The 18,194-nt window shown below is 37.7% G+C and overlaps 1 protein-coding gene across 1 annotated transcript in view; it reads right to left on the bottom strand.

Moving 5' to 3' along the window:
• Positions 1–3,475, bottom strand: part of LOC143887874 (ATP phosphoribosyltransferase 2, chloroplastic-like) — a 35,038-nt gene extending 31,563 nt beyond the window's left edge. Inside the window, exons 1-2 of the mRNA XM_077392108.1 lie at positions 3,119–3,475; positions 2,960–3,019 (exon numbers count right to left, since the gene is read on the bottom strand). Of these exons, the coding sequence (XP_077248223.1) occupies positions 2,960–3,019; positions 3,119–3,367 (309 nt within the window). The 5' untranslated portion in view covers positions 3,368–3,475. The remainder of the gene's footprint in view (positions 1–2,959; positions 3,020–3,118) is intronic.
• Between the last annotated feature and the right edge of the window lie 14,719 nt (positions 3,476–18,194).

The raw sequence follows: 18,194 nt of genomic DNA, 5'->3' as shown, positions 1-18,194 counted from the left end.
TATATGTCCCATAATTAAAAACCTAACAACTTAGAAGTAATATTAGACTTTGGGGAAGTAATATTAGATTTTGGTGATGTTATTGTTATTTGATTGTTTTCCAATTAAATTGTTTGAATTCTTTAACAAAATATTTTATTTTTTATTTTTATAAATATATAATAAAATATAAAAATATATTATATTCAGCGTACCTCCAACGTACCCGTATCCTATTTTTTTAAGAAATCACGTATCCACGTACCCGTAACGTGTCGTACCCGCACTCGTATCCGTGCTTCATTGGGTTATTATTGTACCTTTTGTTGTATGGTCTTTTGTTGTACTTTTTAGTTATTGTTGTAGTTTTCTTTGTACCAAGCCGGAGTTTCATAGCACATACACTCTAGCTTGAGGGGGAGTGTTGAATAACATGTAAGGTGTAGTTTAGTTGTAGGATAGAGGGTATTATTGTCATTGTACATTGGATGCCCTATTTGGGCCGATATATACATCATTTACATGAGGAGCTCCCTAGTGGAGACTCTCCATCTTCTCTACTCCTCTTCTTCTACCTCTCTTCTAACCCTTGCTCATTTCTAACAACACAAAAGGATAGAATAGATTACAAGGAAACTTTTGCTCATGTAACAAAGATGAACTCTATTAGAGTTCTTTTGTCTCTAGCTACAAATTTGGCTCGGAAGCTCCACCATCAAGATGTCAAGAATGCTTTTTCACATGGTAGTTTACAAGAAAATGTCGGCATGTTTCCTCCTCAGGGTTGAAGTTCCCGAATGCTGAGAGTAAAGTGTCCCAGTTAAATAAGTTGTCTCCTCCTCCAGGGTTGAAGCACCAAATGCTAAGAGTAAAGTTTGCAAGTTAAATAAGTTCATATATAGATTGAAGCAGTCTTCCCAAGCATGGTTTAAGGGAGTTAGCCATGCAATGAAGAGATTTGGTTACTCACAAAGTCATGCCGATGACACATTGTTTATTAAAACGAACAGTTCTCTAATCCATAGTTTTAGAACTCCCAACGTCATCGTGGACTCCCCCCAAGTAGACTCCCTTTTCCCTTGGTCGCGTATCGCATTTTGCTACTGCATTTTACCCTATAGAGTCAATAAAAATTCCATTGACTCTCCCAAGTTATGGTCGCGTCAACTGAATAATCAGCCGTGTCAACCACATTCTTGGCCGCGTCCATGCCGAGTCAACAAGGATTTTCTTGGCCGCATTCTGACCCACATCCGCATTTTTAAGCACTGCTCTAATCACAACTCTTGTAGTGTATGTTGATGATATTGCAATAGATGAAAATAATCCTTAGAAAATCTGTCAATTGAAGGCATTTTTAGCTGCTGAATTCAAGATCAAGGATATGGGTGAGCTCAAGCATTTTCTTGGAATTGAGGTGGCAAGGTCCAAGAAGTGAAGTCTTAATTCTAAGAAGAAATATGCATTGGAATTAGGGATGTTGGAACGTTGAAGTCTCAGCCAGCAGAGACACCTATTGATGTAATTCACAAGTTGACTAACTTGGATGGACGCCTTTTTCTAATGCTTGAATGTATAAGAGGTTGGTCGGTCTCCCTCCCTCCCTCTCCTTAAATCCCCCCCAATCCCCCCCCCCCCCCCCCCCCCCCTCCGTCAGTATATGCATGCTCCTAGGGTTCCTCAATCTCGAGGGAGTCGAGCAAATCCTTTGCTATTTGAAGTCGTGCAAGGAAAGGATTATTATTTGCTAACCATGGGAATTTGATGATTGAAGCCTACTACTGGATATTGTACTTTTGTTGATGTTACTTGACGCAAGAAGAAGCGGTAAGTGGTTGCCAGGTCAAGTGTAGAGGCAAAATGTTATACTGTGGCTCGTAGAGTATCTGAATTGCAGAGGTTGTAGAGTCTTCTGGGAGAGTTACAGGTGCATGTTCATATCCTATGCGACTATATTGTGGCCATCAGGCTGCTATTAATAAGAGCAAACAATCCCATCCAACAGGATTGAATGAATGACATTGAAGTGGACAGATACTTCATTCGTAAATGTGTTTTGTCATGTGAGATTTGCCTTCCCTTCGTTCCAACTAGTCAAAAGCTTCAAGATGCCTTGACTAATGGAGTTATGAAGTCTCATTTTGTTTTTATTTTATCCAAGATGGGCATGATTGGTATATATACTCAGCTTAAAGGGGAGTGTAGAAAATAACTATATTTCGGGGATGGGTGTAGGGTGCCATCAATTTGGCTCTGATTCTGCACAACTGAAGCCCCATCGCATAACCCAGAATCCCTACCCGCCCTTGGGATATAAATCCCCTCAAATCGATAATAACTCCATTGTCCTAAACATAGAGCTCCGACAACCTTCCCTCCCAACTTTACCAAAAACTATCAAATAGTACCGCTTTCACAAACACCAATCCATAGGTTCCATACAACCCATTGAAATTCAAATTTGACGGCACTATGAAACTGAAACACCATAGATCCTCCCAAAGATTTTGAGATTGATTTCTATTTCCATACAACCCATTGAAATTCAAATTTGATGGCACCATGCTTCACCATAAATTCTCCCAAAGAAATTGACTGATTCGATTTTGGGACTATTTCCCTCCTGAGTTCTGACTCTGCAACTTGCTGACCTTTTCCCTAATGACATGACTTGTGGATTTCAGTTTCCCATTTACTTGTAGCCAATTTATCTCTTATGAATAGCATAAATGTCCCTTTATCAACAGCACATTGCCACGCCATGCATTCTCAAAACCACATTGAGATTAACTTCTATTTCACAAAGAAAATATTTGATTCAAAACAATGATTCCAAAACTCTGTAACAGGTTCACTAATTCATGTTTACTACTAACATCATCTGTCATGGCAAAATGAACAAAAGAAAAACAAGAAATTAAAAAAAAAAAACGCAATTTAAGCTTTCTTAAGTAAATAGATAACAATATGCAAAATATACCTCCGGAATTTGGGCCACATATTGTCTCGGATTCACCTGCTTGACGGATAATTGGCAATCCTTTGCAGAAAATAACAACAACAATTAAGAAAAAAAAAGGAAAACATAGAAAGAAATCAGAGGATTGAATAAAAGAAAAGAGAACGAAAGAGAAAATACCCTAAGCAGGTCTAGGGTTTCGGAAGCCATTCGACCCTTACTCGGCAAACCGAGCCTAAACATGCTCCTCTCAGACGCATTTCTCTCGATCTTTCGATCTAAGATTGTGAGAGGAGTTGTCGAGGAGGAGCAAGAAATTGCCTGAGATCTTCCTAAAACTTGAGAAGATTGAGAAGATCTGGAATAGATGCAAACACTGCTGCTAGAAGGAAAAGAGTAGCATTGAAGAACAGCTTGCATTGAAGCCATGACACTCAGAGAGAGAGAGAGAGAGAGAGAGAGAGAGAGAGAGATTCTTAGGGTATATACTGAGCAGTTTCAATTCTCCGCCTTCAGTACTGTAAGACAGATTCTGAGGTCATCTCTATCATTATTTATTATAGAAAGAGAAGAAAGGACGAGTTGGAGAAGAGAAATGCTAGCGCCACTCTCTGGCCTCTTGCCAACCTGGAGCGTGACTGTAAATTTTCCACCGTTGATCTTGTTGTTACTTAATATCCGGTCCCACACCGATCATATGGTTAGGATCATCATATTTGGCGATTTGCCCCTTTTTGGAGGCACGGTCTGACTAGGATGAGGAGAGTGAAGACGAAAAATATGAATGGTTTAGATCTTCCATTTATGTGGGCCCACTGTATTGCGAATCTACATGTAACATCAACGGTTAAGCTTCTCTTAAATTGTCTTGATCTAGTGATTATGTTTCTTGTTTGTTTGCAGTGGTTCAGAATTGAACGGTCTCGATCACGCCCAGAGAGAGTATATGTCCGAGAGTGAGATTTGGAGAGTGATGCTAAAATTTGTGGCTGACATACGCACGTGTTTTTTGTGCTTTTGTACGACGGTAAAAGAAAGCTGGTTTTACCTTTCTAAGCTCACTTTACATCGAACATACCGGAGCGTTTGCAATCATCCTATGGTTGGGATTTTTTTGTGCGTAGTGGGGATTAATAAATGAATGGCTTAGATCATCCAAATAAGTGGGCCATCTTAGATCATCCAAATAAGTGGGCCATCATATAATTTAATATTGGTTGTTTGAAGATATCTCGTAAGGGGTTCATTGGATGAACTAAACAACCATGATCCATTGCGTATGTGGCATATGTGTTTGGATCCAGACCGTTGATCTAATTGGCCATCACAGGGCAACCCGGTTGGCCCACGTCTGATGCTGAATGGAGATCTCATGCCCAAGAATGAGGATCGCAAAAATCAATAGTCTAGATACACCTTTAGGATTTATTTTTCATCACGCTTGATCAAGGGAAATTTGCGTGACTTGTGATGGCGAATAATATTCATGGACCCACTCTCCGTACATATGGCAGTGGGTTCATAGTGGACAAGTCATTTGCGTGGTGACTGGCCATCCTCTGGTGCCATTTTTTATAGGCAATTGAGCAAATATGGCGCTTTATCGAGCAGGCCCAACTTTACCGAATCGACCCCAACTTTCCCGAGTCAATCCTAGTTTTTCCTTTTTATTCTTTATTTTCTTTTTTATTTTTCCAGCATTGATTCTTCTTTTTTATTTCTTCTTCTTCTTTTTTTCAATTTTTTAACGCTTCTATTGTGATCAGGATATGGAGGGCGTGTTTTGGATATGGGGATTGTTTTTTCTTAGAAAAAGTCTGTTCTCAAAAAATTGAAAATCTCAGGTTTGGTAAACTTACTTAATATGAATTTTAAACTTTTGGGATAAAACTTTCTTTAAAAAATAAGAAAAGTAAAAAACCTTCTTGAAATTAATTTTTCCTTTTATCCGGCTATACACTCTCTCTCTCTCTCTCTCTCTCTCTCTCTCTCTCTCTCTCTCTCTCAACCAAACTAGAATAGAGGTGGGGATTTCAAACTCAGAAAAATCTTAAGACTTCACAATGATGAGTTTGTGGGGTTCAAATCATTGAGTTTAGGGGTTTCATATCATGGAGTTTGAGGATTTTAGATTGAGAAAATCTCGAGATCTCGAGGTTTTGGATCGAACAGTTTGAGGGAGGATTTCATATCATGGAGTTTGAGGGTTTCAAATCATGAACAAGGCATTGTTTTCTAAGGCATCACCTTTTTTCGGAAATATGTCGTCGCTTGAGGGTTTCAAACCATGAACAAGGCATTGTTTTCTAAGGCATCACCTTGCCGAAAATATGTCGTTGCCAACTAGCCCGTTTTGAAGATCATGGCATCATCTAATCGGAAGATGGTTATTGTTTCATTGTCCGAGCCGAGCCAGTTTTGACAAGGGATTGTTGTGTCTTAGATTTGCAGTTTCAACGACCTGAAACACATTCATGGCTCGCCAACCAACGTTGTTACATGCCTAATTAGCCGTAACACAAATAAATAAACGGAAAAAAAGAAAAAGAGAGGGAAAGAGGTTGATTCAAAGCAACTGGCCCTCCTAACGGCTCAATTCAAGAGGAGCCATGAGTCTCCTAAACAAAGTCTCCTCTCCTTTGCTGTAAATTTCTCTTCTTCTTTCCATTTCATTCAAATGCAAGAACTTATGTACATGCACAAAGAGAGTGTCACATCAACAACCCATTTACCCACAAACTATACTCACTAACATGACACATACTAAAACTAACACCCACAACCTTACAAGGTAACTACATAATAACTTCTCTGCAATTACAACACATACACGGTAAAGAGGTACATATCATTCCTTCTCCCTTACAAACGACCTTGTCCCCAAGGTCGAATCGTAAAATATTTTAATCCACCAGGGTCTCAAATCGTAATGGTCACGATCATTTGAACCCTTCCCTCAAAATCCATCGTGAACGAAGTTGGAAAGAAGTGCGATTATTCCTGAAGCCGCATATAAATGGTGGAATGATTTAATGACTTGGCATGGTATTCAACTAAAGTATATTCATCCCCATCAATTCTCGCATTTTTCTCGTATTTCCTCTTTCACAGTGTAGATTTTTTTCAAACATTCCACAAATCTTCATTGTCCTTCAATCATTTTCAAAATCAATGCTTTAATCTCTTGTAGATCGACACGTACGGATTCCCAAAACTCCGACGACGCAGCCATGGTGGAAGATCGACCGCTCTGATACCACTTGTTACATGCCTGATTGGCTGTAACACAAATAAACAAACCGAAAATAGAAAAAGAGAGGGAGAGAGGTTGATTGGAGGCAACCGTACCTCCTAACGGCTCAATTCGAGAGGAGCCATGACTCTCCTAAACAAAGCCTCATTTGCTGTAAATTTCTCTTCTTTCCATGTCATTCAAATACAAGAACTTATATGCATGCACAAAGAGAGTGCCACGTACAACCCATTTACCCACAAACTATACCCACTAACATGACACATAATACAACTAACACCCACAACCTTACATAAGTAACTACCTAATTATAACTTCTTTGCAATTACAACACATACACGGTGAAGAGGTACATATCAAACGCACACCAACAACATGAAGACCAACGGTCTTATCCCTCATCGGTGATGCGGCCATGTTCTGCCACACCCCTTTCACCACCTTGCATCACCGAAAAAATAACAGCCGCTTACCGCTAGAAAAGTGCTAATCGATATTTTGATTACCGCTTACTGCTTACCTGCATCATTATTATTTATTGCTACTATGTATTGCTAGCCACCTTTGCACAAATCATAATTCTGCCAATCTTTGCAGCAAAGGGCCTCGACGAAGGTGGCTAGCAAATCTCTATACAAAAAAAAATATCTTCAAAAAAACGTCAAAATTCCGGTTGACCCGCGGGTCATCCCGGCCCGCACGGACCGGCTGCGGGGTCCAAGCCCAATGACCCATAAAATTTCCCGGGTGATTTTGACCCTAGCCGTTTGACCCGTTTCCCCATGATTTAGAGGGAAATGATGTGATTATGAGAGTTTTTATATAGTGTAAGTCCTGATAGTGAGTATTTTTTTTGAAAAAGCACTGTATGGCTTACATTGTAGGATGATACAAACTGTCCATTTCATGGGCCACAATGTAAGTAGGTTGTGTGCCAAAATTCATTTCCATAATTACAACCCTCCAACCAATAAATGTTTCCTAAATATGTCGTTCCTCTATAGACTGCAGGGCTAGGATGATCGCATGGAAATGTGTTTTTTCGGAACACCCTATTTACGATGTGGCCCATCAATTGGACGGTTTGGATCATCCTATGGTGTAAGTTATACAGTACTGTTTTTTTTAATAGGGAGTATAAGAGATATGTTTTTGGTTTGCAGGCTTTATCACAAAATTCTTGTTAGAATATATATGGTATAAGCCCATGTAGTGAAGTATTGTTTAATAAGTCGGTAGGGGTCCCCGCAAAACCCCAACTTACCTATCAAAAAAGAAAAAATTATACTCAATATTTTACGGCCTACACCATAGGATGATCCAAACCGTCCATTTAATGATCCAAACCGTCCATTTCCGGGTGATTTTGACCCTGCCTGTTTGACCCATTTCTCCATGATTTAGAGGGAAATGATGTGATTATGAGAGTTTTTATATGCTGTAAGTCCTGATAGTGAGTATTTTTTTTTTGAAAAAATACTGTATGGCTTACATCGTAGGATGATCCAAACCGTCCATTTCATGGGCCACAATGTAAGTAGGTTGTGTGCCAAAATTCATTTCCATAGCATAATTACAACCCTCCAACCAATAAATGTTTCCTAAATATGCCGTTCCTCTATAGGCTGCAGGGCTACGATCATCGCATGGAAATGTGTTTTTTGGGAACACCCTATTTACGATGTGGCCCATCAATTGGACGGTTTGGATCATCATATGGTGTAAGTTATAGTACCTGCATCATTATTATTTATTGCTACTATGTATTGCTAACCACTTTTGCACAAATCGTACTTCTGCCAATCTTTGCACAAAGGGCCTCGGCGAAGGTGGCTAGCAAATCTCTATACAAAAAAAATATATCTTAAAAAAAAGTCAAAATTCCGGTTGACCCGCGGGTCATCCCGGCCCGCACGGGCCGGCTGCGGGTCCAAGCCCAATGACCCATAAAATTTCCCGGGTGATTTTGACCCTGGCCATTTGATCCGTTTCCCCATGATTTAGAGGGAAATGATGTGATTATGAGAGTTTTTATATAGCTTAAGTCCTGATGGTGAGTATTTTTTTTGAAAAAGCACTGTATGGCTTACATTGTAGGATGATACAAACCGTCCATTTCATGGGCCACAATGTAAGTAGGTTGTGTGCCAAAATTCATTTCCATAGGATAATTACAACCCTCCAACCAATAAATGTTTCCTAAATATGTCGTTCCTCTATAGACTGCAGGGCTAGGATGATCGCATGGAAATGTGTGTTTTCGGAACACCCTATGTACGATGTGGCCCATCAATTGGACGGTTTGGATCATCCTATGGTGTAAGTTATACAGTACTGTTTTTTTTTAATAGGGAGTATAAGAAATATGTTTTTGGTTTGCAGGCTTTATCACAAAATTCTTGTTAGAATATATATGGTATAAGCCCATGTAGTGAAGTATTTTTTTAATAAGTCGGTAGGGGTCCCCGCAAAACCCCAACTTACCTATCAAAAAAGAAAAAATTATACTTAATATTTTACGGCCTACACCATAGGATGATCCAAACCGTCCATTTCCGAGTGATTTTGACCTGGCCTGTTTGACCCATTTCCCCATGATTTAGAGGGAAATGATGTGATTATGAGAGTTTTTATATACTGTAAGTCCTGATAGTGAGTATTTTTTTTTGAAAAAATACTGTATGGCTTACATCGTAGGATGATCCAAACCGTCCATTTCATGGGCCACAATGTAAGTAGGTTGTGTGCCAAAATTCATTTCCATAGCATAATTACAACCCTCCAACCAATAAATGTTTCCTAAATATGCCGTTCCTCTATAGACTGCAGGGCTACGATCATCGCATGGAAATGTGTTTTTTGGGAACACCCTATTTACGATGTGGCCCATCAATTGGACGGTTTGGATCATCCTATGGTGTAAGTTATACAGTACAGTTTTTTTAAATAGGGAGTGTAAGAAATATGTTTTTGGTTTGCAGGCTTTGTCACACAATTCTTCTTAGAATATATATGGTGTAAGCCCATGTCGTGAAGTATTTTTTAATAAGCCGGTGGAGGTCCCCTCAAAACCCCAACTTACCTATCAAAAAATTAAAAAAATTTACTGAATATTTTACGGCCTACACCATAGGATGATCCAAACCGTCCATTTAATGGACCACAATATAAATTGATTGTTCCCCAAAAATAATTTACAGATGATAATCCTTCGTTCACGCATGTGCAACGCACGTGCGTTTTTACTAGTTACTAAAGTAGGAAGAATTTCATTGTTTTTGGAATGTGGTGGAGGGGTAATTTTGTCATTTGAATAGACACTTGCCTAATAACATGCAGAATATGTTTGGCTAGTAAGTAATAATGAATGAATGGCTTGCCCATGATAACTCTGAGTAGAGACTTTCTAATTAAGATACCTAGATCCCTAAAACTCTCTATTTTCACAAATCCGATTGAGTCTTCTTTTATACTTTTCAAAACAAAAGAGGAAAGGAAACGTCAATTCTGATTTTATGAGGTTTTTTATAGGCAACGTCTATTAAATTTAAGAGAATCCAATAATAGGAGGTTTGTTATTGATTTTAACGTGACAGATCTGGAATTTTAATATTGTAGGAAACAATCCATACCCAAATCCTAATATTGTAGGAAACAATCTATAGTAGCAATCTGATTTTAAGGTGCGATAATAGGAGATTTAGTGTTTATTTTTTATTTTTTGCGTTAAATCAAAAGAGGATGCCACGTTGGATTGAGGTTGGATGGGTGGATTGTCCACTTGTGCGTGAACATTGAAACCCCCATCCTGCTATATTATAATAGATTATGGGAGCTTCGTAGTCTATAAGTACACTTTTGGTCTCTCTTCCTCTCACCATTAAGTGTTCATTCCCTTTCTTGAGAAAACACATCAAAGGAGAGGTTTCCCATAAGCCTAGTGATGGGGATCAGGAAGAGAAGATCAAGGGGTGTTTACGAGTCATAATTGTGCTCGGAAAAGTATAAAGGCTTCGTCTGATTTCAAGCTTCAAGGCGGCGGCATTGTGAAAGGTACTTCTAACCCATCTTGTTAATACTTGAGGTTTTCTTTGATTTGAATGTCCAACATCCAAAGGGATCATCAAGTTGATGTTTAGAATAACAACCTATCCATATTACCATAGAACGTCTCTCTCTCTCTCTCTCTCAAATAAGCATGGTTAGTTTATCAGAAAACTAGAATAACCTTTTTAGAAAGGGAGATGAAATTTAGACTCCATTGTTTTGATAATGACGCTCACTTTATTTAGGCCCAGTTTGTTTATAGAACCGATTGTGAGTCCAAAACCAATAATTGGACTCAAAACCTAACAGTAATTTAATTGATTATGCTTTTAGAATTCGTAACATACTTCAACAATTAATAAAGTAGTACAAAATGAAGAACAAAGTCTTGTTATCAAAACAAGGGTGCAAATATCATTTTCCTTTTTAAAAATTATTCATAACAACAATAAGTTTTTTCTTCTTTTGGTAAGCGGGGGTAGGGGTTAGGCAGACCCCTAACGGTATATTAATTAAAGAAAGATGATACAATAAAAGAAACAAGACCACTCCCCAATCCTTTGAACAATGATTAAGTTAGGGGGAAGAACAACAAAGGACATGATGCCCTAGATATCAAAATTTAAAACAAGCAAGAGAAGACAAAATACACGTGAACTCTAGAGCTAGTCCCCATACTCATGTGATTGAGCCCCTAATGATCTAAGACTTCTTTCATCTTCCGGCTAAATTTCCTTGCTCTCATGCTCTTCCTCAATTTCTGAACCTTTGGGGGTTCAGTTTTCCTCTGATGGAGGATTTCTTTTTTCTTCTGTTGGGGGTGATCTTCTTCCCTAGCTTCCTGTTCTAACTCTTCTTTGGAGGAGTGCTCTGTTTCACTGGTAGGAGTATATTATACTTTGTTTTAGCTGCCAACAACTACCAAATAAAAGAAACATTTTTAGCATTCACAAGATAACCAACATTTCTATCTAGCCGTTTGGATACATGGATTTTATAATCCAGGATGGTAATTTCTTAGATTTTACAACCTAAAGCCTGGATTTTACAAACTAAAGCCAGTAATTTATTAGCTAAAACCTGGATTTTACAATCCTAGATTATAAAATCTAAGCTTTAGCTAAAACTCAGATTGTAAAATCCCAAGTTTTTGCTAATAAATTCCCGGTTTTAGGTCATAAAATCCAAGATTTTACAATCTTGGATTACAAAATCCATGTATCCAAACAGCCCCTTTGTGTATGATGATTTGTGCAAAAAATTATGTTTTCATGACTAAGTCTTATAAGATAAAAATAGAGATAGTAGGAATGGAGAACTTATATTCGTGAATTTAGTATCCAAAGGATCATTGCTAAGACATGATCTTAATGATCAACCTTAGGTCCCAAATAGTATGCAGGTGATCCTACTCCCATGCCTCTTGCACTCATATAGGTAGGCCGTTTTGTTCTGACAAATCTAATATCAGTCATTTGCGCCAATGATAACTATATATAGTTAATGAAGGGATACTCTATTTTAAATGCCGAAGAAATTGAGTTTTAGTAAAGATCTTAGAATTTCAATCTATTCATAATAATGAGTTAGTGGGAAAACTATGTTTACAAAGTCTTAAATGAAGGGAAAATCTCCTCTCTTTGCTTCGCTCTTACAAGTTCAGTCTTTTATGTTATATGGCATCAATATTTATATGGTGTTAATATCAATGTGGAACTAAATTCTCTCTCACTCTGTGGTTATCTGAAAATAAAACAAAGCTAACAGCGAGGCCGGGAGTTTTTTCCCTAATCACCAGTAAACCAATTTCCTGAGTAAAACCTTTAGTAAACTTTTTCATCGTAAAGTTTTCTTTTTTCCTTGATCCATTGCATCCGGTAAAACGAGCCGTAAAATAAATACAATGATCAAATGAGCATTGGTTTTATGGCGGAAAAATCAATCTTCTTTGAGCAGTTTATTTTATGATAATTAAATTGGTGGGATGCTCTAGAAGATTTTTGGGGCTTGACCTATCCACAATGATGATCACTTAATGAATGGTTAAGATCATTCTTATGAGTGGGCCCAAGTATACTTTTAGGACGTGAATGATTTTAAATCTTTGAATAGCATTATGAAAAAAAGTTGTTGATATGAGTCATTCATTTTATGAGAAGTTTTGAAATAGACAGGTTTAAAGACAATGATATCTCAGTCAGAATGTTAGATTACTCTTGGAACGATGGCCAACTTTACCACACTTGAAACAAGCATTTGAATTGTTGGGACGATTGGGCTAATTTCCAACTTGATGTGTAGGGGATGATTTTGTAGAAGTCTCGTTGTAATGTTCGGGTTTTGAATTTGCACCTTTACCATATGAAGATTCATCGTCGGAAGAAGGATAGAGGCTACGAACATCAACAAACTTCTTGATACCACGACGACCAAGTTTAGCCTCCACCTTCAAGGCCAGTTGATATGCATCATTGACACTCAATGATAGGTGCATTTCTACCTCATCACGAATAGAAAACTTCAAACCATCAACATACCTTGCCACAAGTTGATCTTCACACTCTTGAATATCATTACGAGCCATGAGTTTGTAGAATTCTTCGGTGTAGTCCAACACACTCTTGGATTCTTGGCGTAGGTTGTTGAATTAAGAAAAGATAATTTGGAAAAAATCCAACGGAAGAAATTTCTCCTTAAGCCTTGACTTCATTTTGTCCCAAGAAGAAATCTTATAATTCCCTTTGCGGATTCTCATTTCTTGAACTTTATCCCACCATGTTGAAGCGTAGCCACGAAGCCTTGTAGCCACAAGCTTCACACGTTATCCTTCGGGTGTCTCCTTATAATCAAAGAACTTATCAATGACACTAAGATATTCAAGAAACTCTTCGGGTTGTAGACGACCATGAAACCCCGGCAAATCAATCTTGACGGTGTTGAAATCACGATAGAACATTCCCAACCTAGCCTCCTCAGGAGTATTGGCGAAAGGCTTCACATCGGATTCATCACTAGAACCTCCAGGGCTTGATCCACCACGCTCACTACGAGCCTCTTGGCGTTCAAGTCGTATGGTAAGTTGCTCAACTTGTCTTCGAAGTGCTTGAAGTTCATCATCTCTTTCATCTCTCAAATCTTTCATCATTTGGTTACCACGTCTTCCTCTACCTCTTTGTGCCGTCATGAAAATCAAATCGAAGCTAGCCTAAGAGAGTAACGTTGGCCCTGATACAAGATAATGCGGGTACTTAAGAGGGAAAAAAAAGATAAATAAGAACACAAGATCACATCCAAGAGAATGAGAAGAAAATGTGAGCAATGCTCAACCTAATTGATATTCCATCAATTACATAAGTTTATCAACATCCAAAATCCCCTTTAAAGATGGTTTCTAACCCTTTAAATAAAAGAAAACAACAGAAAATTCGTTCAACCTCCTCCGCTAGCTAACTTAGGGACTAACATAACATTAATTGCATATTTGCATTGGAACTCACTAACTTTGACTGGTTTGGGAACCTACAGACACAATCCACTAAAACTGCCACAACTTTCTAACCATTTGTCCAATTTTCGAGCACAAATACTTGTTGGAAAGATATAAAAAAACCTAAAACCCTGTAGTTTACCACTTTCCATAATTCTGCCATTCAGAGGTCCAAAAATCAGGTTAAAAACAGTCAGAAGCTTTAATGCGGGAATGCACCTTGGAACTCCACAAAAAACACCGAGGTATGACATGGCTGCTATGTTGGCACTGCATCACATAACCCTTTTTTTTTTTTTTTTTTTTTTTGCATTTAGTGAATTTCACTTCCTTGCCTTCTTGGGCATGTGTCAAGACGGCAAACCAATGTTTCTTGCTGCTGGCTGGAGAGGGGGTATAATCGAGCGATCCAGATGAATTAATTCTGATCCCCCGAAGCAAGAAATATCCGTAATTTTTATTCCTAGGAGCGAAAAAAGAGAGAATATATTCCAAAAATACATGAACACAACCTTAAAAACGTAACATTATCTTCATTTGGGATATCCTAAAGACGCCTTATTTGATCAAGGTTCCAAGATCATCCAATATGCGGATGAATGTATTCAATTAAGTATGTGTAACATGTATAATTGGAATTTCTGATTATAGACATATGGCACATGGGTATGACGGTCAGAATTTCTGAGAGGGAAGTCATATATTCGCCCCACTTTCTTCTTTGGGCCACCCCTTCTACTGTAAATGAATAGTCACAACATAACTCATAAGTCATAGGAGTGGCCCAGGAAAGAGAAGGTGGTGAATATATCATTTCAGTTTTTGATAACGCAATCCTTATACTATATATAAAGCGTGAATAAGGGGTTAAAGTCATCCTCACTTTTTTATTATTTCCGTTCATGTCCCACAGCCCAGCACACATTTCTGATTTTCTTCAGGGGTATTCTCGGCATTCATGTTGGGCAATAAATACCTAGCCGGCAAACGTCCAAAAATAATGCCCTTAACCTTTTCTTTTACCATTAACCCCTTCGCTGATATCTAACATCTATCTATATGAGAAATTATTTGAGGGTAAAAACGTAATCTACATACAAAAAGTATGGACACAGGGTACCTGTCTATGACAATTACGGCAAAAACTACCAAGAAGAAGTTAAGTCATATGACAATGACAAAAGAACTACTTTTAATTACTCATGAAGGACACTTACAAAATATTAACGGATTCCGGGCACCTGAAGAGGAACAATAATTATGGAAACCTCTATCGATTGGAGGGCTAGGATCAGCCTATATCAATTGGAGGGCTACAATCAACCTATGGAAATGATTTTACGGGCACAACCGATTGATGTTGTGTTCCATCCATGGTTTAAAATTTTGGTTTCGGTAATCGTTTCGGTAATCGTTTCGGACCCCACTAAAAACCGAAATTTCGGCATTTCGGCGAAATCCAGAATTTCGGTCCGAAATTTGGTAATTTGGTTTGAAATTCCGGACCGAATTTTTGAAATTTCGAACCAAACTGAAATTCCGAATTCTGAAATTTAGGCCGAAATTTTGTAATACTTTTTTTTAATAAATAATGGCATTTAATCGAAATTTCGGACCGAAATTACCGAAATTTAAAATCAAAATTTAAAACCATGGTTCCATCACATGGACGGTTTGGATCAACCTATAACCCTCTATAGATCGGAGGGTTCGGATCAACCTATGAAAATTATTTTTGGGGCACAACCTATGTAGGCAGTGGCCCATCTAATGGACGGTTTGGATCATCCTATGGTACGGGCCATACCATACATTTGACTCCGCCCTGCTCAATTGTGCAGGGGTATATTTGTCATCCCGGTCACTTACTTTGCCCCTGGAGAACATGCAAAAGTTATCGCTTTCGTTCTCAACTTTTGGTTAAATTCTTTCTACATCCTATTGTATTTTAGGAAAAGTTCCTTGTGTATCCAATTTCTGATGGCTATTTTTGTCAATTCTAATGCCAATGACCTTTACATGTCCGTCCAAAAACTCCAAATGAAACCCTATTATATGCCCGTTTGGCATTCGCTAGATTCCCTTCCTGAAAACTCCACTGCCCTGTGTATCGTTTTCTCTTTGAACATAAATATATTTTATTTTTATTTTTCATTCATTAATGAAGGAGATTGGTAAGAACTATATATGGATTCCGAACCGAGCTATTCTCCCTCCAGCAAACGAACCAAAGATGAGTTTTCTTGCTTCCTTTTGTTTTCCATTTTTTCCTTTAAATGGATGGATTTTAATAGGGATCCTGAGTTTTGTTTTGGTTTTTAGGATGACCAAATTTTAGGGGATATCTTCAAACAGGGATTATTAATTCTTTTTTTGTAGGAGGATTTTGATTGTGCGTTTTTCTCTTCTAAAAGAGGATTTCGATTTTTCGGTTCTTTTTAGCTTTTTCCTATCACAAATTTTGGTTCTAGATGTTCTTTTCTTCAGTTTCCCCAAACAAGGTATTTTATTTAAATAGATCTCTAGAGTCTTTCATCAATTCCTTCGTTATGCCCTACCAGTTGTCACCAAGCAAAACCTAAAAAAACATATTACAATCAGTGTTTTATGAAATCTCTCATTGGAATGTAAACACTTGGACAACGATGATTTCAGGTTATACATCGAATCCACAGGTTGATTTTCACGAAAGCTCATTGTTAGGGATTTTGGATTATTGAAATTTTTTTGGAAATGAAAAATATTTATAAAAGTTATGACTTCTTTGTATGCACAGAAAAGATAACTCGAATCGATCCTAATTTTTAATTAGAAAGAGTTTCAATGTATGATGATTTCCTCTAGACCAACTATAATCATATCATTTTCCTAAAAGTTGTGGGAAGAAAAAAGTTCTAAAAAAAAAATCCCGTCGATAATGTCTTTCTTGTGATCAAAACAGGGCCAAAATTCTCTAAGATTGACTAGCCGCTGATCATTATGCGTGCTGATATGCTTGGCCGAACTGATTATATCCGTGAGACAGTGGATTTAATGCTATGTTTTCTTCTCTTATGAAATTCAATATTAATGCGTCTCACATCAAAATTAGTTGAAAGTTTCGATATGAAAACTAAGTGTTTGAACAAAATTTATCATTTTATAGAGTGCTTAAATGATACGTTTATTCTTTTCTTTTATTATACCTTATGCTTTCGTAGTAGCATTTATGAATTAACTTACTGGAAATAATTTTCAATAATTAAAGGGCGTGTTCGCAACCATAATTTAAATAGCTTCTGCCAATTTTGTAGGTGCTCGAATGCAACATAATAAAATCCAAAAAAAGGTAGTTCTGCAATCTGCAAACTAGACCCGCCAAGCCCATTTCTCCAAACTCTACGTTTAACATGTATAAAGGATGACATTCAAGCTATTTTTTTTCCAAAAAGGATGAGAATCTGAGGCACGACTAGGAGTCACTTACTTCGATTATCATAGATCAATTTCTACCCTATTCTATAGGGGAGGATGACAAGTGTTGCCGTACACACCCAAAATCCTTTTAGCAAAGGTGATTCTTCAAAAAATGGGTGGGAAAAAGACCCCAATACCCTTCTGACATGATGACAGCAGCGTCAATCATTATCTTAAAGTTAGATTTAATGCATTTGATCTTAGCTGTCATCATTTTCGTTCGTTTGAACATATGTTTGAACCCAAACAATCGTTGGGTTCGTTTTAATCGTTGTCGTCTACAATAAGCAGAGACTATTAGATCCTTGACAAGTGAAAGTATTTTTATGTACTTAAGATTCCGGCGGCGTACTCCAGAATCCGGCGGCATACTTGATATGTTTGGAACACATATTTGAACCTAAAAAATTCGACAGTGTACTTGATATTCCGATGTCGTTCTCGATATTCCGTCGGCTTACTCAATACGTTTGGAACACATGTTTGAACCCAGAACCTCCGACAGCGTACTCGATACATTTGGAACACATGTTTGAACTCAGAAAATTCGACAGCGTACTTGATATTCTGACGGCGTTCTCAGCTAAAAGAGACGTGAGAAATAATAAAATATTCAATAACATAGCCGTTCAGAGTCAAAAGAGATGTGAGAAATAATAAAATATTCAATAACGCCGTCGTTGCATAAACTTGTCTTTTTGTGACTAATTACTCTGTCTATTTCTTTTACATGAGGACTTATTTTTGTTCTTAAAATATTTCATCACCTAGACTTAGCTTACATTTTACTCTTTCTTATTTTTTGAATGCACATATTTTAGATGTAGGCTTTAATAGCACTATCTTATGTTTGTTTTGTTTGTTATCACAGTAAGCTTTATTTCACTTATCTGGAAAAGATCAAAGAGGAATGCTTGCGTCAAGCGGAAGCTTATCTGAAAGGCGTTTTAAGTGCAGTTTTCTCGATGGGCTTATTTCATCAATGACACTGCAGAAATCAGAAGCTTTGACGA

Source organism: Tasmannia lanceolata, unplaced genomic scaffold (genome assembly GCF_043159265.1).
Source record: "Tasmannia lanceolata isolate RefF3 unplaced genomic scaffold, GAP_Taslan_0.1 ptg000012l, whole genome shotgun sequence".
NCBI classification, from domain to species: Eukaryota; Viridiplantae; Streptophyta; class Magnoliopsida; order Canellales; family Winteraceae; genus Tasmannia; species Tasmannia lanceolata.
The sequence above is the reverse complement of the archived record's forward strand: the minus strand, read 5'-3'. Positions and strand labels throughout refer to the sequence as shown.